Genomic DNA, 26,741 nt, shown 5'->3' on the forward strand with positions numbered 1-26,741 from the left:
GCAAAGATTTATGAGTCCCTAAAACTTGTCTTAATTTTCGATTAATCAATTTTTTATTATTGTTTCTATTATTATATAGGTTAAGAAAACTATAAATACAGCTTATGTGTTAACTTTCCTTTGCAATTTTTGTTTTTTTTATTTTTATTTCATTTCTAGTCATCAATTAATTGAAACAGGAAGATTGCTTTTCTCCGTATGATGATACAAATCTACACCCGACTGGAAGATATTAAACGCTTGTTGGATTAGTATTACTTATCTTAACAAAACTTATACAATATACGAAGATAAAAGTTACTTTTTTCTCGAATACAACGGATTAAACTTTTTTTGACACTGTTATGAATTCAATCCAAAAAAAACATGGCGATTAAAAAGAGTGGCGGAGAGTTTATTGCCAGTTCTTCTCTTCCGGTCTACGCCTTGATTTGAGAATTGGCAGTAAATGTAAAATTAGCAGCATTAATGTATATATTTTTTTTGACGTTCAAAGAGTACATTGTGTTACCTATATGAATAAATGATGTTTGATTTTGACTTTGACATTAAAAAACTAGTCCTAAAGTATTTTTCAACTTAGTTTAGGCCTCTAGGTGTTAGGCATCTAAGTAATGATGGTATTTCACGTGGGAACTCATTATGGTCTTGCGAAACGTGAACCGAAGTGATAGGCCGCCGAGTCCTATTTCTGACTTGTAAGAATACTGTGTCATTATTTCCGTGCAGACGTACTATATAATATGTACATATAAATATGAATTGATGAATATAGTATAGTATGTTTCTCACAATTTCTTATTTCTTTTTTATTAATGAAATGTTTGAACTTTTAAAATTTATATTATTATTTAACTGTGAATTCAACCAATCCTACATCCGTTATTATTTCACGTCACTGTAACAGTTTAAAAACAGAATGATTCAATCATTAATTTGTTCACCATAGAGATTGTAACCACACCTCACTTCCGGTCAGTGGTCGGTGATATCCGGTGTTTTGTGCACGGGAAACGAACCCGCAACGCCGTCACGGTACACTGCTTTAGATGGGGAACTTGATAAATATTATTTATGGTCATGATAAAACTTGATTTATATCACTAGAGAGTTTACGAGATAACTGTTACCTTTGATTTAGTATTTATATTTTAAATTAGTGTAGTTTAGTCATAAATTACATTACCTAATTTACTAAACTTTTCTGTCTTTTAAAAACATAGATATAACATACCGGTAATTTATAATCAAAATATATAATATTTATAATAGAAATAGTAGAAAAAACAGTTAAGAGGGAGGGAGAGGAGGGGGAGGGTTAGTTTTTAATTAATTAGCAATTATAACGCAGTATAGGTCTAGTGGCTTTAGCATGCGATTCTTATCCCTGAGGTCGGTTTGATCCCCGGCTGTGCACTAACGGTAAAGGGAAAAACGTGAGGAAAAAGACGACGGCGTGGACGTGGCGGACGTCTGGCACAGGAGGCTGATCACCTACTGGATTATTAAATTGATCACGAGACAGATACAGACCGAAAAGGCTGTTGTGCCACTGTTTTTTTTTTAATAAATAAAATATGTTTATTTTGGAATGTAAGATACAGGTATCACTTATTCCATGCATTAAGTTTGACACAAAGTAGTTTATTAAGGGTGCAATTCTCTAGCAAACTTAGATACAATTTTGTTTAAGGAGACGTTTCTAGCTTTGTCCCTATCTGTTTTCCATAGAAAATCATTGAGGCACTTCAACCAGACATCCTACTTAGCTCGTATCTCCAGCCAATCGTCTCGATCAAATATGAAACTTCATATAAATGTTGTTATAATACTCTTGATATATTTTATTAAACGGGTCCTATACTAATCCATCTTGCATGTCACAAACAGGCTTACAATGTAACCTACATACCTCGCTCAGTGGGTGAATTATTGCATAACGATACAGCCGATTGTGCTTAACAATTATCACTTATTGCATGGCATTGCTACATTCTTTCACTGTCATATTATCATCACGTTAATGTCGATTCATCAATTCATTTTTGTAGAAGAAATCTATAATACCAATTGTGTGGAAATATTCGAATGTTATTAAAAGTAAATTGTTTTATACGAAAATAGAAGTCACTAAAAACAGTACATAATACAAAATCAGGATTGTCAGAAAAAAGAAATAATGCTATATAATCACTTCTTCTTCGTAGTCCTTACTAAAGGTCGGGACTGTCTTGAACAGCCCTAACCCATACGTCGACTTGCTGATTCCACACTACACTTATGCTTAGCTTGTCTCAATGCATTAGGGGTATGAAGACCTATAATTGTCTTTCAGGTCAATGTAGTCTATCGACCCGGACTTCTATCATCACTGCTCCCTACCATTACCAGATACTGTTTTAAAGATAGTACATAAATTAAAAAAAGAATTAATGACTACAATCAAACAAAAAGAAATTCTAGAACATTGTGTCACGTCCCACGATATGCTAAAATGGCGCCGCGCAGATCTATGATACTTGTCAAAGGTATATAAATTATTTATGAGTACATTTTGCTAATTACGCGCCATTTATAGGTGTTATTTGTATGAAATGCGCATTTAAATTATTTACCATTAATGATCTTATTTACTGTGAATAAATCAATACATTTTCTAAAAAAAATGATATCAAAATTCTACTTCCGGTAGGTATATTTACTGTTTCAATGGCAGTTTATTAGATGTTCAATTAACCGCCTAGACGTTTAACTTATATGTATTAGCTTTTTCTAACAAAGTATATATATGTATATGTATATTGGACAAAGTCTGAATAATTTTAAATAAATATTCTAAAAGTGACAAGTTATCAACAATATCGAATGTAATCAAATTCGTCATCTGGGAATTCCGTTGACAATTGATAAAAGTCTATAAAAAGCTACAACCAAGTCCGTTATATCAGCTGATCAATCTATTTATTTGTGGCAATAGTAAATTATGAATGGTTGTAAGTTCTGAAAGTGAAGCGAATGTTGAGTCATTGCGGCGCAACAAGAATTTATCGTAGGCCAATAATCTATAGTGAAGATATAAGTATATATATATATATACCTTACTTTAATAGTAGGGTCTTTACATTGGCGTAGGTACTAGTTATAAATCGCGCATCAAAGACAGAACGAAAATTATATTACCATTGAAAGTGCCTTTTTTCCTGTACATAATTGTATCAAAAGTGTAACAAACAGTGATATTTTTACTTGCCATTCAACAGTGATATTTATAAGGCCGTAAAAGATAGAAGCTCAATTAAGAATCTTATTTTAATTTGGATCTGCAATGTGCGTGCTCTGCTTTGTTTCATCAAGATTTGATAAGTTGATTTAATGCTACTGTACTCTCTAAAAGGCCGACAACGCACCCACTAAAAATGTGTCCATGGGCTGCGAGACCCTCTATTATATATATATATATATATATATATATATATATATAATATATACAGAATAATTATTATTTAGTTTTGATATATACTGCAGGGGGAAACAATATATATTTTAGATAAATATATATATATAAATTATAAGAAACTTAGTAAATACAAACAATCTTTATTAATTAGTGATCTAAAAAGGAGTACTTTACGCTTACATAAAAACCAAGATGAATTAGGGATAACCTAACATTTCCCTATCGGGAAAACCACGAGAATTAAATTATGTAAATCTCATCTCATCTCGGTTTAGCAAAATGTCGTTTAGCAAGATTCTATAAACAGATATCGATTGAACAACATCGCGGTGCCGCGGCTAATTACAAGGACAAACAACGAACATTCATTTTAATTAATGCAAGCCTTTAGAAGAAGGATGACAAGATTCTTCGATCCATTGATTCTGAAATGACCTTATTTTTTTTAATATCGACGTTCTTTAGTGTACATAGTTGCCAATATGAATTCATTTTGATTTGATATTAATATTATTGTAAATGTTAAAGGTATTCGACGGATTTAACAAGTCGATATTCATTGTTTTATTTAATTAAATTTAGAAAATATTAATAGTATTGCTAAAGAAGATTCAAAGGTATTTGGTGCGTGCACTCTTTACCGCATTAGATAAATAAATTAGTGGCGCTACAACCTTTTTAGGTCTAGGCCTCAGATTTCTGTATCTGCTTTATGATCATTTGTCTATCTAATAGAGAAGAAGGTGCTCAGCCTCCTATGCCAGACGCACGCCGTCAACTTTTTGCGTCCAAGGCAAGCCCGTTTCCTCTCGATGTAATGTTAAATGCTAACATAGAAAGTACATTGCTGCTCAGCGAACCCAACCTCAGAGTTTAGTAATAAATTAACTCATTATCTCTGGAAATGTAAAAAACCCATATATGTAATGAAATTAGGCAATACAGTTTCGCACATTAGTGTTATAATGCGGCGAAAGTCCATTGAAATTTTTTTTAAACATTAATTTACCAATTCAGTCTATAAACAAGAGTTTATATAATAATCTAGATTTCGTCACAACGAAACGTGAGCCAAGGGTTGGCGTGATTAAGTAATTGCCTAGACTGGTCTAGAGGCCGTGCGAACCGTTATCCGATACATTCAATTACAAGTAACTACTTACAGTTAGCGCATAGCTGTATTAGACTGTTACTACGGCCGTTAATCCTGTAAATTCGATACTAAACTCAACTTGGTTAAGCTCTAGTTCAACAAGTTTGAGCAAAGCAACTTAATCAATTATCCAATCCATGCAAACCTCCTTGTCCTGCCAGAATGTAAAAGATTGCCTATAGACCGGGCTTCAAGCTTCTAGACTAAAATAAGGCACCAAATACTTGCTGTATCGGTACAACAACAATAAAAAAAAAGTTTAAAAAAAATCTGTCTGTACTTAATAACAGTCGCCATGAATCATACAATTAATACATTGAATAAAATAAGCCGATAAACGGCGGTCACGCTTGGCGCGGTGCTGGAAGACAATAGGCGTCCATGCGTCGGGTTGTATCTCTCCTTAAAATATGACGAGGGGGCTGGCCATGCATTATACTCGTGAACGGGTGCTACTTGTAGTCGTGTGTGCGGTGATGTTAATTATTTCGATTATGTATTTGCGTGTCGTCAACACAAGAATGTAAGCGCGTGCTCCTGTTTGACCATGCGTCTTGCTGATAGACGATCTCTGACAATCTGAGACAAATCTTTGTTTTTAATTTATTTTATTCTTAGTAAGTTAATACTAAGCAGTCGACTTAAGATGTCGTGTGGAACATGGTGTAGAGGTTGCAACGCCTTACAAAAGTTGTGAAAAATAAAAACTTGGCGATTAAAAGGAGTGGTGGAGAGTTTATTGCCCCTTCATCTCTTCCGTTCCACGCTCTTGATTTGAGAACTGGCAGTGAATGTAAAATTAGAAGCATTTAATATATATTTCTTTTTTTATGTTCATAAGTGTACATTGTTCCCTACAAGAATAATAATTTTGACTTTGAAAACTAGACTGGATGATTTGGACCAACATATCGAAACTTGTAAGCAGCTCTTACAACATGTCTTCGACTGATGTCAATCGTTACAAAACATTGTCAAACAAGTTTTGAATGTATGTTTAAAATTGTTCATTCATCTTCAATGATTATATCGTCTTGCGTAATTGTAAATAAATTTATGTTTAAGCTTATTCAAATATTAGTAATATTGCATGCCTTAAAATGTTGACGCATTTTAACAAACTATAGCCTGATACATAGCTGATGGAACCCAACGCCAAACAAATTTTTCCATTTGAGATTCCATTATAGGGACTCCAAGTAAGAACTCCATTCTAATATACTGACGTAAATGCGTGGGCTGTACTGGCGACACACTGGCTCACTCTGAACTCCTCATCAATCAATAATATTTTCAGACTTCAAAATAACTACGTATTCTGTCCACATTCTTATTAACCAAACAATGTACTCATAATTTATTTATTACTTATTTAATATGTATAAAAAAATTTATACGGTTTTATGAAAACCTTTAGCTATCTTAAGTTTTTAAATGAATAAGAAAAACATTGTAACTGAAATGATATCGTTTATTTATTGAGATAGATAGATAGATTAATTATAAAAATCCGCACAATTAGCCAATATATAAATACGCATACAAATGTTATATTATATATATATATATATATTATTAGATAAGTTATTGATATTTGGTGTCAAAGTTATGATCTAAATACTCGCCCACGCTATAAAGGCACGATGCTCTTAAAAATTATAATTTAAATGTATGTAAAATATACATTTAAATATAATTTATGAGTAAATTATTTTATTATTATTATTTATTATGAAAGATAAATGTGGAAACTGTATTCATCATTGTTATAACAAATTTTTATATCTATGTTTACAAAGTCGTTTTATAGAAGTTGCAATTCATTCAATAAATTCTTAACTTAACAATTCTAGGCTAATCGTGATCATTTTATTCTTGATCCGGCTGTGTTTCTCTAGTAACACTTTTTCAATGTATATAACTTCTCAGTCTTAAGGTAAAAGGTACTCTTTGTTGTCAAAGGCTTGTTTCAAGGTTTTTTATTTGGTAATCTTTTGTTGTCCGTTTTTGTAATTTCCGTCCTAGATAATCTGAAGGATATTTGCCAATTTAGTTGAAAGGAGTACAACGATAAGGCTTCTACGATGTTGTATACTTACATATATATATACAACATATATTTACATAAGCCACCCTTTGCCTTATACTGTCTGTTTTCTATTTACTAATATACATAAGTATATATATATATATATATATATACGGAAAACCATGACATAAGACGTTAGATTTCCTGTTTCAAGAGTTTTATGAACAGGATTGACTTGTTACTTTATATAAGCTTAGTATGTAACTTACACCGTATATACATATATATTCCGATTTCACCCATACAAAACAAGGCACTGCTTAAATATAATCTATTTCTTGGTGTCATTGACACTGCGTACATAACCCTGCATGTAGGTGGTCTGCCGACTGCCGTCCTGAAATTCTGGAACTATTTCAAATATTTGCTTCACGCACGCGCACATTTCCCTAGCAACTTGTATCTTATTCCCATCTCACAAGATACATTATTCGCTATGTTCATATTGGGAGACCTCTAGCACAACACGCATGCGTGCACCATCTTACCCGGAAGTATTTCCACGCACAAATTCCGCTCGAAGCCTTCTATAAATAAGGTTTCTTTCGAAATTTATTCGTGGAACAATGTCGGTGTTTGATCAGCTGTCCCAGTTGATAATTCAGTTAACACAATGCACTGTCTACCGGCTTACTGGAGCCAGGCTTTTTATCTAATTTAATAAGTCCTCGCCGGTCGTGAATAAAATGTGTTTATTTCGTGTTTGTTTTGAGGTTATGTGACGTTGTCAGAGCAACTGCTTTGTAGGCCCATAGTAACTATGTAATGAGATGCAGTATTGCATTTCAATGCTATAATTGGCGTAGGGTACGGGAAATCGATTGAGTGTTTAATTGAAAGCGATTAATTCTTTCCGGGTTTTTACGTCGCGTTTAAAGCAGTGAAATTTATACGTGGTAATGTGTAAGTAGTGGAATAGCACAGTTGAATGGGTATGTTTATAATACAATATGGTCAGTAAATAGTGACAAAGATATAATAAATATCGTGCATGGAAATAAATAGTTTCCAATTCTTTGCATGTCATAAAATTTAAACTATTAAAAATCAAAATCATTTATTCACAATGTACACTTATAAGTCAAAAAAATATACACGAAATAATTGCTTCTAATTTGGAAGTTAGTAAAGTAAAGTTAGGAACTGGCAATAAACTCTTCGCCACTGTTTTTATTTGATATAATGTTACTCAACAAAGATATTCAACAATATCACTCAGATGGTCTAACTCGTTTTAATGTGTGTCAGAGATGATTATGATCAGATATACGACTCGCCTTAAAATGAGCAGAGTAATCTTAGCGGTTATGCGTTCAAATTACCTTAAGATCATCAGATTGTTGTTTGTGCACCAAGGTTCCTGTTGACGGTAAGCGTCGTCAGGAAGTCGCCAGCGTGTCATAGATCCAACATCACCATTGAAATATGAACAATATTACAGACACAGAAATGTGTCTACCTCTACCCCATTGGAGTTCACTGTATTTAGCTAATTGTATCGCTGCTCAAATCAGCTTTTACCTTATCGACAAATCAAGCCCCTAAATTTAAATTCCTCGTAATCTGTGAAGTGTATACTGGATGACTTCATCTATATATCACCTAATCTATTCCTGCAATCTTTTATTACAGCCGTAATAATTATAATCATAAATAATGTCCACATTTTTTTATATGTTAAGAACTATCATAACACATAATATGTCCGGATCGGTCTAGATTGCCTCACAATAGTATTGCCACACCCGACATTCCACACGAACGTGTCTAGTACGTAATATTTATAAATTACGTTTATATATTTCATTTGTAGTCGCCTTTGCTGCACGCACATTTTTTAATCGTATACTTTATTATCCTTTAACTATACTCGACCATGAGTCAATCATCATCATTGCTCCATTGCCAATGATTTATTATCTTAGTGCAACCGCGTATTGTATTACTAAATATATGTTGCATGTACTTAAGACAATAGTTCAGTATAATACTAACACATAAATTGTTTGAAGTTGTATCGCGTAACCTTTTGCTGGCCTTGCTACTAGGGTAATATAATAACCCTTCCTAATACACCACACCTTTATTGCCTAAGACCACGTAAGCAAGTGTTTCCACGAGAACTAAGTAATTGGGTAGGACAGGAGAATGTAGAACATGCTTTTTGTGGTGTGCACATAGACTTAGTCATCTCAGTACTACATCATAAGTTTATCTATATGTTATATATTTATACAATAATCATATGCTTAATTCGTCGTCACTTTTAATAATGTTGCACTTCTTTTGGATAAAATCACCTATTGTTATCCGTCTTTCGCTTAGGTAACATTAATCACTAGATTCCTTAAACAACAACTGAATCTTTACGGCCATATTGTTAATTAATATCAATTTAAATAATGCTATATCAGTATATAGTACAAGCAAGTAGAAAAGATCTACAATATATGACAATTTTGGTAAACATAAACTTTACAATAATTTAAAAATCCTAGTGATTTTACTTTCGCAAAAAAAAATTACTCGTAAAACAGCGGCCGATTATTCTTAATTATTAACGTTGTATTTGAAATTGGTTGATTAAATATTGCTAAAGGTACTTCACGGTCGTGTATGTTCATTATAAATCAAATAGAAGCAGCGCATGACATCATTGTATTGTCCGAGGACGAGTATATGACTATAAATATTATGATTTCTTTACGAAAAACCATAACTTACAGTCTAGCATAGTCTATGATAATGGTATAATATACTAATGTTTATTATAAAGCTGATCCATACTAGCTTTGTGTGTAGATATTTTTAGGAACAAATAAAAAAAAATCTACAAAAAAAAAATTGTACTGAAATGAGCATCGGTATTAAAAATACGGAATTTATATAATTGTAATAAAACGATATGCGTTGAACAGTGTGCGAGTAAGGGGAATACCTAACTTAATAGCAACTCATCTTTGCTTAACTTATGATTACGCAAGATTACACCTAAGCCAATTCAAAACCATGTATATTCATACTTATTTAATCCACTGGTTCTGCGACCCAAAAATTTTCATGGCCGCCGAAATGAGAATCTTCCAACGCTCGCTGTCTTATACTACCTTCTGCCAATTGCTGACCGTCCTGTCCGCCTCTACACTATCAATCCTAGGTACCTCAGGTCGACCTAATGCTCTCCGATTAGGCCGGCTCATGTAAGGTGCATGCTTTGGATGGCCCCAGCCATGATGGTCCTGGTATTTGCCTATAATGTTGCGCGGGGTTAACTCATTTATGACCGGTATTTTAGTGTTTTTTTTTAACAAAAAACTTGGTTATCAAAAAGGGTGGCGGAGAGTTTATTGCGAGTTCTTCTCTTCCGTTCTCCGTCCTTGATTTGAGAAATGGCAGTAAATGTAAAAGTAGAAGCATTTAACGTACATTTATTTTGTACGTTCATAAATATACATTACCTATATGAATAAATTATTTTTGCCTTTTTCTGATTCAATAGTAGTAAAATATTATTCTATATAATATGATGTTTCTCTGTGAAAGAATACATCTACTTATTTGGCCTTTGACAAAAATACATTTCACTCGCTAAACCTCTAAATTTTTACTGACCAGTGAAATCTCAAATATTGATAATTGTTAACATTGTTTCGAAATACAATTTCACTGAGTTTCACTTATATTTTGGATATGAGTGCCATGTACGATCGTCACGCATTGATTCGCTGTCGGCGATGACTATGCATCAGGAATACTGATCGACTGCCTTGGGTTCGGCCGTAATGACGTAATAGTCACGGTCAAGAGAGGACAAATTATCTTAAACTTTAGTATTAGAATGTTAAATGTGTGTTTTTCTACACACTGTTTATACCCTTGTGGAACTGGTGATAAAATGTGGCCAAACAGGAAGACACGACAATGCTTCATATCTTGATCACGCCCAGTTTTGCCCCTAAATCATAGAAGATTGAATAGGTATATATAGGTATATATAATAGGTTTCTTAATAAAGAAACACAAAAAGACATTTCCACTACTATGAATCCAACTGGTATAACTTTTCTTTAATTAATTTCTTTCTCTAAGCGTGAGAACATTTCTTTAATCGCCAAAGTAGATAGTAAGTTTAAAATTGTGAAAAAAATATTTCCTGAAATATTGCCTTAATTTGCTTGCGGTGTTATTATATAAGCCGTAAAAGAGTTCTGTGCATATAAGTAGGTACCTATACTTTACACATTTGCTTACGTTTTTTGGTTGACTGTTTATTTAATTAAATTCTAACATAATAAGTGTTGAAATCATTAAAAAATTAAACGTTCCATCATACAGTCTTTGTTCATCTTTTCTCTAAGAATCTTCGCACGAACTTTCGCAGTCGTGAGAATTTTGATTTAGCATCTCTCTCTAACAGTTGATGTTCGAATGAGATACGTTATTCGTGATTTATCTTTGCAGTAATCAGCTGTTATGGTTGTCGAAAATCCAATGTAAACGTTATATCCGTTTTGATTTAGAGATACCGGACTAACTAGACTTACAAACTCACTTGCATTACATTGTCTAATTTAGGAGGTGCCGAGACCAGATTTAAGTACCAGCAGGCAAAATATGGTAGATAGTGGCGCAGCGCAACCAGAAATTTGTAGGAGGCCTTCGCCAAAAGAATGAGATGACAGAAATATAAATGTGTAAAGTTATCTGAAATAAGTTTTAGCCTATTATTAACATTTGCTATGGAATTTGAAGGAAATTATGAAAAATCTAGGAAATCATCTCTCGGCTTTGCACGGATAAAGTATTCTATGGTTAAAAAAAATTTGAAGCCCAAGCATTAATGTTTAAGTTAATCCGTTTTCATATAAACATATTTTCTCTTTTTACAAACTACTAATTCATGAACTATAAAAAACAATTATTAATTATATTAAATTAATTAAAAACGCGCTTTTACCTCGTTTGTAAAGATGAGTAAGCTTTCTCGTTTCGGAATAATAATTTGTTTTCTCTTAAAAACGAAGCATAATGACTACTTATTGTGTTAATTTAGGTGTTAGCATAATTTCGAAGAATCATTAAGATAATCGAATTAAAAACGGTCTTGAATATTTTATTTTTTTAATAATAAATGGATTCAGGTGTATACTTAAGACTAAGTATTAGGGATTTAGTACCTGGTTATAGAAATAAATACCCGATATAGTATAAATATATCCCCCAAAATAGTTTTGTGTGTGCGTAAGCATTATTATGATGGCATTATACTTCATTGGCTTCTTTCATCTCATTTGATTTATGCACATCCCATGAGCTGGGAACCCTAACACAGGTATATTTACTTAAAAGGGTTCCCAAATCTTACACTATGAAAAGAAAAATGTACCAACTTAAATGAATAAAGACTTATTATTATTATTACATCTATGAGGGGGGCTGAAAAATGCGTAAATTTCGTAACATAGAACTTTTTTTATAAACGTAGAATTTGTTTTTGTTATTCAATATAATTGCCATCGCGATACAACGATTGTACGATACTATAGTACGACTTGTCTTTAGCCTCAAAAGAGGGTCCAAATGCGGTGACTACCTCTTCATCGGTGCAAAAATTCTGTTCAAATAGCATTTTCTTAGGGTCTGAGAATCTATTAACATTGGTTATAAAAAGGTTTTCCGATAACACAGAATGAAAGTACTCAAGTTACATAAACATTAAAAGGGAAAACGTATTCATTTTTAATTTTAAACAAGCTAATTACGTTCACCTAAATAAATACCTTTAAATGTCGTAAGTTCAATTATGAAATTATTACACACGGTACCATAAGCAAATTAGCTGAATTTTTTTTCCATTATTCCAATTATGTATTTATTATTTTTATCTTAGTTTCATATTGCTGACGGATGTAACAAATGGATATCGACATAAATATTACAACACATAAATTCAACTTTTGTTACAATGTAATTAAATCATCTTTATTCGATGACAAAACAATTTTTTACTCAGCTTGCTATTAAAATCATTTCTTTGCTGACGGTACCGATTTTATTGACTCAAAGACCTGAATTTAACATCTTTGCAAACCACTTGCGAATTATATTGCGCGTAAGTTCAAGGCGATTGCGAAAAACATCAAGTGACTATGACGGATAAATTAATTATTAAAACGTTTCATAAGTATTTTTTTTATAATTAAAACATGTATTAATTTTATAAGTAGACCATACTAAAGTTGTAAAGAACTTTATTATGGTATTTTTTACGTGTATTAAATGTTTTGAAACAACTTGCTTGAAAGATACAAGAAAATATCACAAATTTTACACACATCTATAAAATTTCAAACTAGCAAGTAAAAAATTAAACACAAGCAAACAGTTAAAAACTAAAATTAAATCGGTATTTGACGAAATGCACCTATTTTCTAATAGTAACAAATACAAGCTAGATACCACCATATGCAGTCTATGTCAATCCATACATTGACAGGTGTTTCCAATGTTTTTCGGCTTTTCCAGACAGTTTATCAAATGTCTCTCCACAAAAACCTAAACAATACATATGTTTAAAGTATTTGTATTTCCCGTTTGTAAGGCACAGTTTGACCCACGAACTAACAGTATTTCCCAATACACGTGTTCAAATGTTTTACTGCAGTGCAACCGTTATACGGCATTTAACATAAATTTACAAGCTAACTACTCTGTCACTTTGTACATACAAATTTTCTACAAAGTAACTTCTTACATGAGATGTTACAAATGTATACTCTGCTATCGATCTTAAGTTTATTTGAAGCTTCCATGCCATTACAGATATAGTTTATTATATTGTATGGACTCCCTAATTCCAATCGAATTTATTGGAAGAGTCCCAGGGATTCCAGAATTCTCTATTTGCTTTCTTCTATATTGGGCCCATCACAACTTCCTCTTTACATTGTAATTTAGCACAAGTGTTGGTGTATTGTGATCTAAACACTAATCACTATATATAAAGAACTGACATTATTATAATAAAATCTATATTTTTTATTAAAATCAATATTTAATGTCTTAATAATCTATTTACCGTTCAGCTGCCATTTTTTATAAGTATTCTCTTATATAAAATATAAGACTATATATAGTAGTCATGTTTCTCTTTGTTTACTAATACATGTATACTGAAGTTGAAATATATATTGTTTCGTGGATTTTGAATGTTTTGTCTACGGTGTGCCGTTCGTTTACTTATGCAATTTCGTATTCATAAAATTTATGATTATATATAAATATTATAATTTTCTCACTCATACTATGATATATTTTTAATCGTTTCCTACAATACAGTAATAAAAACAAACAAAAATTGACTTGTTTTTGTCTGATTCGTTTCGACTTTAATTCGTGTTCGGCAAAACGGTTTTTAAACGTTGTTCGTAATTTTCTTAATTGTTTATTTCTATTAACAGTCACTGCCGGATTACATCAGAAAGTAGACAATTTGTTACAGTACCTAACTTAAAAATGCTATATCTACATATTTTCTTCTGCTTTTTTATGTAAGATACGATGTAATTGCTGTCATAAATGAAAAAAAAACATATCATGAATCATTTATTGTTCATCGCAAATTTTTGTGCATCGTTCAGTTCGGGCTTTCAGAGAGCCCGATTTTCGATGGAGATTTATTAGTATCGTTGATAACAGTTGCTCTAACAGCGTTACAAGAATGCCAGTACACAATATTATTCGGTGTTTTACATTGAGAATATACAATGCATAATTAAACTCTTTTTTTATCTATTTATTAGGTAAAACTAATATATGTAAAATAAAACCTACGTCGCCATGGTATGGCACTTTATACTCAGTTTATATCCAGAAGTATAAATAATACCTAGTGAAAATACCAACTCAAGAATGGATAGCCAAGAATCCAGAAGTTCTCGGGCCAGCGATTCCCCTGGAGACACTATGAATGATGTATATGCAGCCTGGCGTAAGTCATTTAGGTTTAAAACTGTAACGTCACTCAAACTAGAATATTCAGTCAAATAATTTAATAGTCATAATGTTCAGACATTCACAAAAAATACAAAATTGACCATATTTAATGTATTCAGACTCTAGAAATTTAATTATTTCTTATTCTTCTTTATGTACATAACTTATTCAATAAATACAAATAAGTTTTCAACATCTCTCAATTCTATTTTTTTTCTAAACTACTTTGGTAAGTACTATAGTTAGAGCTTCGTTAAAAATAAATACAAATATTATAATATATACCACAATATACAGAAAGATTTAAGTAAGTGCACGTTGAACTCTCATTAAATTTTGGTACAACGTAAGCTATTATGTTGAGTTTTTAGACCGCGTCATCCCAGGTGAACAACAAAAAAACCTACGTAGAAAAAGCAAACAAAAATTCATGAAATATTTCTACCACTACTGTATATATAAAGCTATTCACAAGCATTCCGACTTCGCACTACCATTGCAGTAATTACTTTGCAAATTTACTCAACTAACATAAATCTCTTGACCTTCACGTACGGCCAAACGCAAATGTCTCATTTGATACAAGGCTGGTATTTAAGGACTTATGCAAAATAAGATATACGTAACTGTTAACAATTTTCTGTTCCTCGTTCGTATAATGAATACTACGTTCGTGAAAATCATTTGGTTTGTATAATACTAGCGGGGGCGTCAGTATCATATATTTTGGAAATAAACATAGTCTGTTACTCACGGGCTCTGTAATATTCTTATATCGTACAAGAATTTTTGACAATGACACAGTCTGTATATGAGTGGACTTTTTTATGAGGAAAAAAAGTACATATATTTAAGAAAATAATTAATTGTTATTTTAATTGTAACTACATTGAAATTGAAATTGGAAAAAGATAGGTGGAATATAAACAGTAGTGTATTATTGTAATACATTTATTTACTAACTTTTGTGTTGTGATTGATGTGTATCTCTTAGTTTCACCGTTATAATCCAAGAGAAACAATGTCTATTTAAAGCTAAATTAAAATTGATATTTACTATATTGCTCTAGAAAGTCATGGCATATTGCAGTCGTGACAATATGTGATTGTCAATCTCATGATGACAAAAAATGTTTATTTCTTAGTTACAAATGTTGCAAATTCTCTAGTCAACAGCTCGCAAAATACTTCAACTGTTCATTTTGTTGAGTTTTTTAAAGTGAAACTTCTTTAGGCGCATTATCATAAGCATGTAAACAGTGTGAATATATTTTTACAATTAAATGAAGTGATCATATACTGGTACATGAGTACATCATCTATTGAGGCTTTTACCTTAGTAATAATTAATTTACAAAGAAGTTTCACTTGTTATATGTTTACTTTGTACGCACGCACATTTGTGTAGGTTTTGATTACGTCGTAAACAGTCTCCGTGTCAAGGGTTTATTGAATTATATTTTCGATAGCATAATGATTTGGTGTAAAAATCATACATGACATGCGCTAGACTATCCTACGTTTCGTTAGCGGTTAGACCAATCAAATACAAACGAAAAGCGACGAGGTCTTTTGATTTACAATTTCATCATCGTTACGATTTATTCAATTTAATAGACTGGTTTACGTATGAGATAATTAATGTAAAGGCTTCTAGACCGAACATAGAACTAAGGGAACGTAAAGATGCAGTCGGAAGCTTCAAGAGCGCATCGTGCAATCAGTCTTCTATCTATGAGCAGATGCAGATGCAGCATGATAAATTGTAGAAGGATTAGCGCGTGGAGATATTCCTCATTAGGAATATCTACCATAATAATATTAAGACAAGTCGGAAGCTATATTAACAAAGAATTTCTTTGGGGCCGGCGTAATTGTCGTTCACGGACCATTAATGTATTGGCTATAAATTGAGTGTGTGAACGTTTCTAAAAGTACCGGTAGTTGGATAATGATTCCAATCGCCGGAATCTATCAAACGGACTTCTAACGGGTATTGCCTATTCAGATGCAACGGTCTTGTAAAATTAAGAAGTATTTACGATTTAGTATTATGTAATTTCTTTGACAGCTTTGAGTTCAACAATTTGATTTATGTAAAAACAATATTATACAGATATTTATCTATTGCATTTTGTTGTTTTTAGAAATAAAGACCGAACTTTATTATACATAATTAAAAGGGATATACGTATTTAGTTAAGAAATACGTTGACATTTTGGACTGTTTGAGAAGATGTTAAGATTGCTAGTGATTGTTTAAAGTTTTAAATCGTTACTGAAAATTGACGGTATATTAAACATGGTATATTAAATATACGTATATTAAGGGCAAAAATATACACAATACGTTTATATTTTTTTAATACGAGAAATCTTATCACTACATACGTAAGTACACTAAGAAGTATAAAAACATATAAAATTTAAAAAATTTACACTTTAATAAATACTAAATTTTAAAATATCGGGGCAAATAAAAACTTGGAAACTCCGAACATAAGATATGGAATGAATATAGAATACAAGACAATGTAAACAGGTGTTTAGAAGAATGTATTGCGTCGTCATTGTCGTTTTGAAATTACTAGTCATTAATAAAATGCTATTTTCGAACAAAAGCACGAACCACAATACACATATGTACATATACCGTAGACTCAGTTTCCGTACGTTCCGTAACAAAAAACGCATTTTACTGAATTTTAACTATTAGTGACGATATTTAACCAATAGTTGAGTTAACTACGGATCAAAAAACTGGCCCATAGATGAGCATTTCGTCTGTTGTGCGTCAAACAGAGCGACCAAAATTCAAATTATATTATGATTAAAAACATTCATCATCTTTAGACAATTTATTTATTTATTTAATCATAAGTAATCTAACAGCTTACTTAATACATATTATTATACAAAATACTAAAACAATACACAAAGCCAAAACAGATTACACAGATTAACAAATTATATATAAAAAACAGAAAACAAGCATTAAAAGACAAAGTTACATTTAAAAGAAAAACAAAAGAATAAAATTAAAAAACAGCAAAATTAAAAAAGCAACTAGTACTTAATACTAAGAATTTATTAATAATTTGTACTCGTATATGCCTCATAAACGGGTTGGTACATACAATATAGTCTCGCAATTTTGTTATATGAAAGTAATGCTAGAAATCTATCGTATTGATTGATGATTTAGCTAAATGTGTATGTTGATGGAAAATTACAGTATAATTTCACCTTCCTCCGGATTTGTTATTACCTATTTAAGAATACAGCTGTCACATACAATGTTAGCTATGTTTGAAAGTAGGTTTATTTAATAAAATATAAAATACAAATCATGATCATCTTACGGTATATTTTTATAACTATTAATAACGATTGCGATACCTTACTTTTGGACATATGATTTTTATTTTTTTACTAAGTTTTCAGTTCAACCAGCAAGTGTTTAAACTATTTCCTAACAACTTTATAGCGTAATTGGTAGTTATACCTCTCGTTCCGTGTTCTTTTACGAATAAACAAAAGAACTAAAGAACATCCAGTAAAGCAGAAACCTACACCTTATGACAGTTGACAATTTTAGACTTATTTCTGGTATTTTTTTTCAGATGAAATGCTAGAAAGCGAGGGGGCAGGGTTGGCAGCCAGGGTAGCGGAGCTAGAAGTCCGATGTTCTCGGCAAGCTGAGGAGCTCCTGTGCCTTCGTTCAACCTTAGCCGATGCACTTAGAAGACTAAACGTTCTAGAAGGCCGAACGCCTGCCACTACTACTTCAACACAGAGAAATGGTGCTTACTCAGGTAAATTACAGAGCAATTACCAGAGAACTGATAAATAGACGAGCTTAAAGCTTCTGCTACTGTCATGTAGCTTCTGGTTTATTTAATGCGTTAAGCTCAAATCAAACAAGACGCGAAAAATATACATGTTTACATTTTTTTCTAGCAAGTTAGATATGGTAGATATGGTAGGTAGGTTTAAAAGACATTACTAATTATATAATATGTACTTACTATTTATGTTATGAGTTTAAAGAACAGAAGATTTAACAGATAAATGATCCTATGTTTTGTATAGTAGACTTAATTTGAGGCTCATGAGGGTAATTTTTTACGGATGAAACGTCACGAAGATGTGCAGCGTTTTTGTCGATCGAGAAAAAATACACGCTATTGGTCGTTTAGTAGTTACATATTAGAACCTTAGATGGCAATTATTTATTCAATTGCAGTATTTATATTATTAGCACGTATACAGTGTGAATATAGATATACAAATACATGTAGTAATCATATCCTGGTACATGATCATCTATTGGGGCTTGTACCTTAGTAATGATTAATTTACAAAGAAGTGTCACTTCTGACATATTTACTTACGTACGCACACCCTTTTTTACATGAAAACAACTGTCATTAAATTACATTTTATGAATAATTATCGTATATTCCAGGATCAACGGGGGGGACACCTACTCGGGAGCTTCGCATAAGACAATCTGCTTATCGGGAACCAGCAAAACGCAGCTCCAGTTATGGCTCCAGTGCTTCATCATTACCTCAAAGGTGAGAATAGTTGTCTACATGATGTACTTATTTCCCGTTAGTAAGGGGATTTCTAAAACTTAAATTTTGGACTTACATAGCAGCCAAGTAAAGCCTTCTGTGCGATCTAATATACATATCTATTACCTAAGCTAATGATATTTTCTCTTATTCATAAAAACTAATTGCACTGTTTTAACAAGAGTACGTAAGTCGTTTTACAATTGAGCTCGTGCCCCTTGTTCTAAAAAAATACTCTTTTGTCTCTTTCTATCAAATTGTGTTTACGGTTTAATACAAAGAGATGTAATTGCACTGGTTAAGTTGGCGCAAGAGTCGCCATTGTTTTCAGCAACTCGACATAGAGTCCTTCAAGAGACGTACCAATACTTAAAAGGTCGGCATCGCACTCGCGAGCCTTCTGGCATTGAGTGTCCATGGGCCCTCACCCGTTTCCGCCCTGTTGTTCACATCAAACGTGTTATTACTTTTATTTTAATCGCTAAGTTTCATTTCTCTATTCGTGCTTTAGTTTTCTTCTATATGATAATAAAGGGTTTTCATCTTCTTTCAGACGCGGCCCACAGCACCAGTCCACCGGATCCTTGCAGTCGGACTCACCGGCTTCTTCGTCTTCCCTCTCCCCCGCGCCTTCCCCGTCACCCCGTGCCACGCCCGCCCCGCATCACGTGCCGCAAGTCTCCCAGCCCTACAGGTAATTAAAACAACCACGTGGCAAACATGCGTATGCCTTATAAATGGAAACAAATTACAAACAATGATCGCCTTAAAAACCAAACGTAGATAAAGATTTATTATCATATAAAATTTACGTGAATATCAATCATGTTGTCTTTATGAGTAGGTATGGGTGATAAGAGAATCTTAATCACGATTTAGTTACAACTTTCTAATAATATATATGCATATGTGCGTACAAATCCTTATAAATGTGTCGGTAGTCGTGTGCAATCCCCGCGTTATATGTGGGACAGAAATCGCGGTATATAAAAATGCGTTATAAGGCAGTAATTGTTTATTGTAGTGCTTGTTACCCAATTACGTTATTATAAAATAGTAGCATCTAGAATATAATTATGTAGATATATATAGAATAGTTTATTTTAGATGGTTGTATGGAATATACCATAATAATCAACATACATACTTAGTTTTAGGTGGCTTGCTTTCTATTATATTTCGTTGTAATTTATTTTCATAATTGTTATGCACATATAGGTATTTTTTTTAATACTAAAAATATATTTATTTTACCCATTAGACCCAGTATTATATTAGACGTAGTTGTCCCAAGCTTGCAATCACAATAACAATAACATGCCTATTATAATTCGCGTCAAACGAAGGATCTTTACTTCTTCTGAATTTATTTGAAGTGATTTGTATCTACGCCATTGAAAATGAATACGATTGGTCTAGAGCAGTGTTTCCTAACCTTTTTTGTATCTTTCTAAATTTCCCGCACTATGGTATATACATAAGTTTTAATATTAAAATATTGAATCGTTCACTTACGAATCTTTAATTAATGGCTTTATATATCTTAATAATGCCTTTAGAAACAAATGACTAGCTATTTGTTAATAAAACACAGTATGTAAATTACTAAAAACCTTATTGAAAATCCAAATAATTACTGTAAATTTTCTAACTTAGTTAACCTTAAGGAACCAAAAATTGACCCCATGAAAACTGGTCTAGAGACAGTCAAGTCAAGCGAGAACTGGGGTCTTGAATTGACACGAAATATTCTGCGTTTGTAATATATGTTGGTATGTTATTGATATTGTCGAACTGTAGTAACGCAACCCTTTCGTAGATCGCGCAATAGTTCCACATCAAGCAATCAAAGTCCCTCACCCGGAGTCAGCCTCACCAAGAGGTGGAACTCCACCGGGGACTTCAACACGCAGGGCCTTTTGCCGAACGCAAGGTAAGTTGCTTCTCTTATAGTTTAGTTGTTTTAGAGCTAGTTCAATCCGATTCAAATGATTTGTTTCGACGATGTGAATTTAATTTCACTTATTTTATATGAAAGTGATGGTATCGACTTAGTCCTTCAAGAAAATAGAAGTGCCAATTCTTAAAAGGCCGGCAAAGCACTCGAAAACCCTGGAACTAAGTGTTCATATCACTTAACATCAGATGAGCGATCAGCCTGTTGTCCCCTGTTCATGTAAAAAATCCGTAATTTATTAAATTCATTCAAAAATTTTTTTTATATTCTTGTTTATGGTGATTTGAAATCCACCAATTGGAGCCATCAGTGCTTCAAGGCAGTACAATGACTGATTTCGTGTATAAGGAGCGTATAATGACTTATTCAAGAAACTTAAGAGCAAATTCTGCATCGTTTCGGTCTGCGTTTTTATAGTTTACTATAATAATTAACTACATTTGAATCGGATAAAGCCTGTTAAGAGCGCCATCTGTTGGCAGTAAATCTTTTCTTGTACGCTCATTATTTTAGTTTGCATTTTGTTTATACGTTACTTTTGTCTATAGGTTTACAACTACAAAGTCGTTATTAAATCTTTACTCTAAGCCGTCGCAAAATGGATCTATATTGAAGCATGGGTAAGTTGTTTTTGATAACGGTGGTGGGATCAATGCTGACCAAATTTTTCGAGTTGGATATTTCTTCTAACATTTCTATGTATATCTATAGGTAAAAGATTCATAATGCGTATGTTTAATTCATCATACAAACATAAGTGGCCCCACCTTTACCCTAACAAGTTTACGGTCTGTTAATGTATGGCTTCAAACAAATATTATCTGTCTAAAGTTTCGTCAAGTATGTGATAAAGAACATTTCATGTGAATTTTGGTTGGGGAACCGCGCTTTTATTCCATAGTTTAAAGTTCCTTACACAAAAATAATATTTATTACAGCATACATAACAAACAACGTACATGGTACCTTAAAAAAATACTTGGAAAATAAAAAAATACATTATACTCAGCCTTTCCAAACTTGTTACAACTATCTAGTTCTAGTGCAGAACTGAGGAACCGGCTAAACAGGGAGATCATAGCCCTAATCAGTGACTACTAAGTGCAGTTAGGCACTGAAATACTTTTTAAGCACTTAAAAACTAAGCCAAAACGCAGATATACAAAATGGGTACAAGGGTAACAGTATTATTACTATTCTGTTATGTTACAATCCGACTGTTATGGCAAATATGTTGATGACAAAACGATTCTAAATGTCGTCTATTGTCTATTCTTTTATATAAATCTCTCCAATGACGTAATATTACAATTATTATTATTACAATTGTTCATGACTATGCCAAATCTTTTTTCGTGTCTCTTGTTGCATTTCAATCACACGCCTTTTTACGCCATGTTTAAGCTTAGAATCTGCTTTATCAGATACTTACCGACCACCTATCATCAACCCAAAGCATTTTTCCTCCGAAAGTCCCACCCAGATTTATATGAGTGATTTAAATATTAAGTCAGTAACACGCTTCTAAATTATGGATAATTTAATATGGCTTAAAACGAAGCTATTCCAGCCAAAAACGAATTCAAAATAATTTCATTCAAGGTAACCAAGTACACTTATGAACGTAAACAGTAAAGATGTTAAATTTACATTTCGTACATGTTCATAAGTTAAGGGCGTAGTGCGGGCAAGAACTGGTAAGAAACTTTGGTATCTCCATGGCAGAGAGATTCTTACCAGTTCAGAGTCTTTTTAATAGCCTTTAAGTTTTAAGTTTATACAATTTGTTTGTAAGGTGAACAACCTTTAATATTTGACCAGGTACAAATCATACCCAAGGATTAGGATCAAAAATTTATATAAAGCTTTATTGATGAATTTACGTTTAACTAGAGTTTTGAATTTATTCAGTGATAATTGTCTAATTTCGCTTATGAGTTTATTATCAAAAAGAATACAATTTCCTGTTAAGGAGTGGTTTATCTTTTGGATGCTATGTGTCAATCATTATAATGTGTAAACAATATTCTATCAATATAAATTTGTGGTCCAGATGAGGGTATTAAACTTAACAATTTCCAATAAAAGCTCCCCAAAAACTACATAATGATATTTAAAAATTGTACAGTTGTTGGGACTATTTTTAACAAAAACCCTTTGTTTAAATAGGAGACGCCTACCCACAAAATAATATAAATAAAATGTTTATCATAGGAAAATAAGAACATATGAATTAGTAATAATATTACGTGTAATGGTAGATGTATAGTGAATAATGCGAATTGAACGTGTCACAAGTGAATGACAAATAGATCGATTACACTTAGGTATCAGATAAACTACTCAAACATTCCTAGATTACAGACAAAATAAATATTTAACATATTGATAAATTTACTATAGAAAAGTTTTTTAAATGAAAATATGAATTTTCGTAAAACCGTTTTTCCAAAACAATGCTGTGGCATTCTCAATGATAACATTTACTAAATGAAATTCAGGATGTCGGATGTAAACGAATTTAATAAACTCTCGACTGACTTAACTCTTTTATTATATTAAGTTAAATCTGGTATACCGGGTAAAAAACGTTTTGAACAGGACTGTACCTTTTTCCAATTACGAGTCCCGGTGTCCCCGAAACTGTGGGAAACAAAATAGGTAACGCCTAAGGTAGGGCCAAGCTTTGGTTATTTTATCACATGCTAAATTCTACCCGTATTAAATCCAGATCCGTTGTTCCATTCGTTGAGGCCTATTAGACAAATAAAACTCTGTAGCGTCCAACCATTCCTTCATCCTACAGTCCTTATCAATGTAATATATAACCTCACCTAAATTATAATGAAAAAACTGATGAAGTTATATAATTTACACCAGATTTTAGACAATCATTACCTAATTAATTTAAACACAAAAACCCGCTGAGAGAAAGGAAAAGACACCGAAAGTGGTTTTCTCGCGGCAGTTATTAAATGAAACAGTTTTCTTGAAATACTAGTTACGTAAATGTTATGTAAGAATTACATTCGTAAGCAGGTAAATTATTAAGATTACATTATATTAAACAAGCCAACAAGGACATCGAAGTTACAGAAGGTACTATAAAATCTTAAGAAGTCCCTCGATTTGACAATCTCATCAGACACTGGATTAAGGAGTCTGTCTGCGTAAAGAAACGAACCGAAGAACGATTGCCAAGGAATATGATTTCGTCAATTAAGTTAATCGACGATCCACTTTTTGTTCAAATTGCGGTAGATCTAAAAACTGATAGTAATTGGAAACATCAACTGACTTTGACCTTCAAGCTAATCGTAGACTATTGTTCACTTGCATTACAAACACCGTCTTCGAATCTTCAATTTACCAACAAGTTTGTTACCAAGATGAAAACGTCATTGGTGACTCACTTGCAGCCGCTTTAAATTGTTAAAATACATTGCATGTTTTACACTATGACACTTGTATCAGATAAAGGCTGGCCCGCAATAAACTATATACATTGCGACGTTAACATTACAACGGGTTTATTTTCCGTGGATTTTGTTGGTCTCGCGCAGTAAGTTAATGTTTGTCAGCGATACCGGCCGTTTTTCGTGCAATTTAAAAACCGGTTGAGTTTAATCTGTGTCTATATTTGGAATAAGTGACATAATTTTTAACGCCATGGAGGACAGGTATCATTAAAAATCGCGCAATACTTTTTACATTCTTATAGCTTGCGTATTTATTTTTTAATGTTTATTTTTATTTTAGACGTATCAACTAACTGCTTTGAGATTTTCAACGTGGGTTTTAGTTTTGCATTTGCAGTATCTACACGGAATTTAAAACTGTAATCATGTCATTCACCTCAATGTAAGTTCAAAGATGTTAGAATGTTTGCGAGCAAATTAAATTCTGTCAGGCGCATGTGTTAACTTTCAAAGCTACGTTAGTTATCAAACTAAATGTATTTAATTAAATATTTTATTACAAATTTTGTAGAAAAAGTATTTCATGTGTTCAGCATGCTTTCAAATGATATATCAGGATCCCAAAATAAGTTAGGTATATAATGCCGACTCAACGTTACATACTAAGATACATAACTAAATCTAAAAAATAAAAGTACATTTTGATTATTACTAGGTTAAGAATATTGTTCATTTGTATGTTAAAAATAAATATTTTTCTAAGTTTAATATATATAAAAAAACAGACAAACAATTACAAATCAGACCAACACACAGTCACATCACAATGCTAATTATAAAACTACATACAAATAACATATGATAGAAATCGGTTTATCGATGGTAAAGTAATATTCATTTTCGTCTGTTGTAAATCTGTTATAGGCTAAAGTATTTACGGCATCGGTTAAGTTGGCTATTTTATTATTATGATATTTTCTTTCAATATCAAATGAACAAGGCGTATTGGTTGCATTAGTTAAACCGAAATTTGTTAATGAAAGAGTGGCGTAGTTTCTGTCTCGCTTTGGGCTTGATTTGGGAACTGGGTAGTAAATATAAGTTTAGATTTTTGTTTTTATTTAAATATTAACGTTTATAAGTGTAATTACCAATACGATTAATCTTTCTTTGATTTAAAAAGGTCTTAAAGTAACGTATTAAGATAACATTAACAATTGCATAAAAACTAAAGAATATTTTCAGTCTCACACAGATCAGTAGGTACTATATTGAACAAGGTCCAACGTAACCTTTGAATTCTCCTTATTTGGTAAATGATTAAAGCAATTTGGCATTTACTTTCTTTAGTGAATCATGACGCCATATGGTCAGTTAACTGACCATCAGATGAATGAGCTTAAATATAAATATTAAACTTTAATAAAATTAAATATAATTCTTTTGTATGTAATGCATTTTATTTATTTTATATTTCTATATACATATATTCATATATAAGACAAGAAAGTTTAAAAAGGCTTTATCTCCTATGTATATATAGCTTGTACATTTCCTAGTTAAATAAATCCTTATAAAATCATAAAGCAAATAACATCACGATGTTAATAATTAACTATAATCGTAAGCTAATTGTTATAATTAACAAGACTAACCTTCTGTATCACTATTAACATATTTTTAAGACTAGATAACACATTACTTATAAAATAACATTAACATTGATTTAATTTAGGTCAAGTTTAAAAAAAAGTAAAAGAATTCGTTCATAGAGTACTTTATACATGTTATTTAAATCGATTTGATCTTATGATCTAGTTGATATATACTATTTTTTTTTAAATAAAACCTACGAAAGTTTTATCACAGAAAAATTTTAGTGTTCACGACGATTCCTTTATTATAATAGACAATATTATATTCCAGCACCCACACCTGTCAGTACAATGAAGAAGACGGCTCCATGAGGATGTACATCCGAGGTCGACCTGTGGTCCTGTATGGTCCCAGCGATGACGATACCTTGGACCCTGCGAAGGTCGCTCCTCCGCCGCAAAGCAAACTCAAGTTGGAATGGGTGTATGGATATAG

General features: G+C 32.1%; 1 protein-coding gene across 2 annotated transcripts in view; it reads left to right on the forward strand.

The window, feature by feature from the left end:
- Positions 1-26,741, forward strand: part of LOC110991907 (echinoderm microtubule-associated protein-like 2) — a 45,577-nt gene that overhangs the window by 6,906 nt on the left and 11,930 nt on the right. Inside the window, exons 1-7 of one of the 2 annotated variants that reach the window (XM_022257493.2) lie at positions 14,596-14,689; positions 18,318-18,509; positions 19,163-19,274; positions 19,828-19,968; positions 21,094-21,207; positions 21,780-21,851; positions 26,577-26,741. In XM_022257493.2, the coding sequence (XP_022113185.1) occupies positions 14,611-14,689; positions 18,318-18,509; positions 19,163-19,274; positions 19,828-19,968; positions 21,094-21,207; positions 21,780-21,851; positions 26,577-26,741 (875 nt within the window). In that variant the 5' untranslated portion in view covers positions 14,596-14,610. Of the gene's footprint in view, positions 1-14,595; positions 14,690-18,317; positions 18,510-19,162; positions 19,275-19,827; positions 19,969-21,093; positions 21,208-21,779; positions 21,852-26,576 lie in introns of those variants that run through there. The other variant, XM_022257494.2, reaches the window with a different exon arrangement.

Source organism: Pieris rapae, chromosome 19, assembly GCF_905147795.1.
Source record: "Pieris rapae chromosome 19, ilPieRapa1.1, whole genome shotgun sequence".
In the NCBI taxonomy this organism is placed as follows: Eukaryota; Metazoa; Arthropoda; class Insecta; order Lepidoptera; family Pieridae; genus Pieris; species Pieris rapae.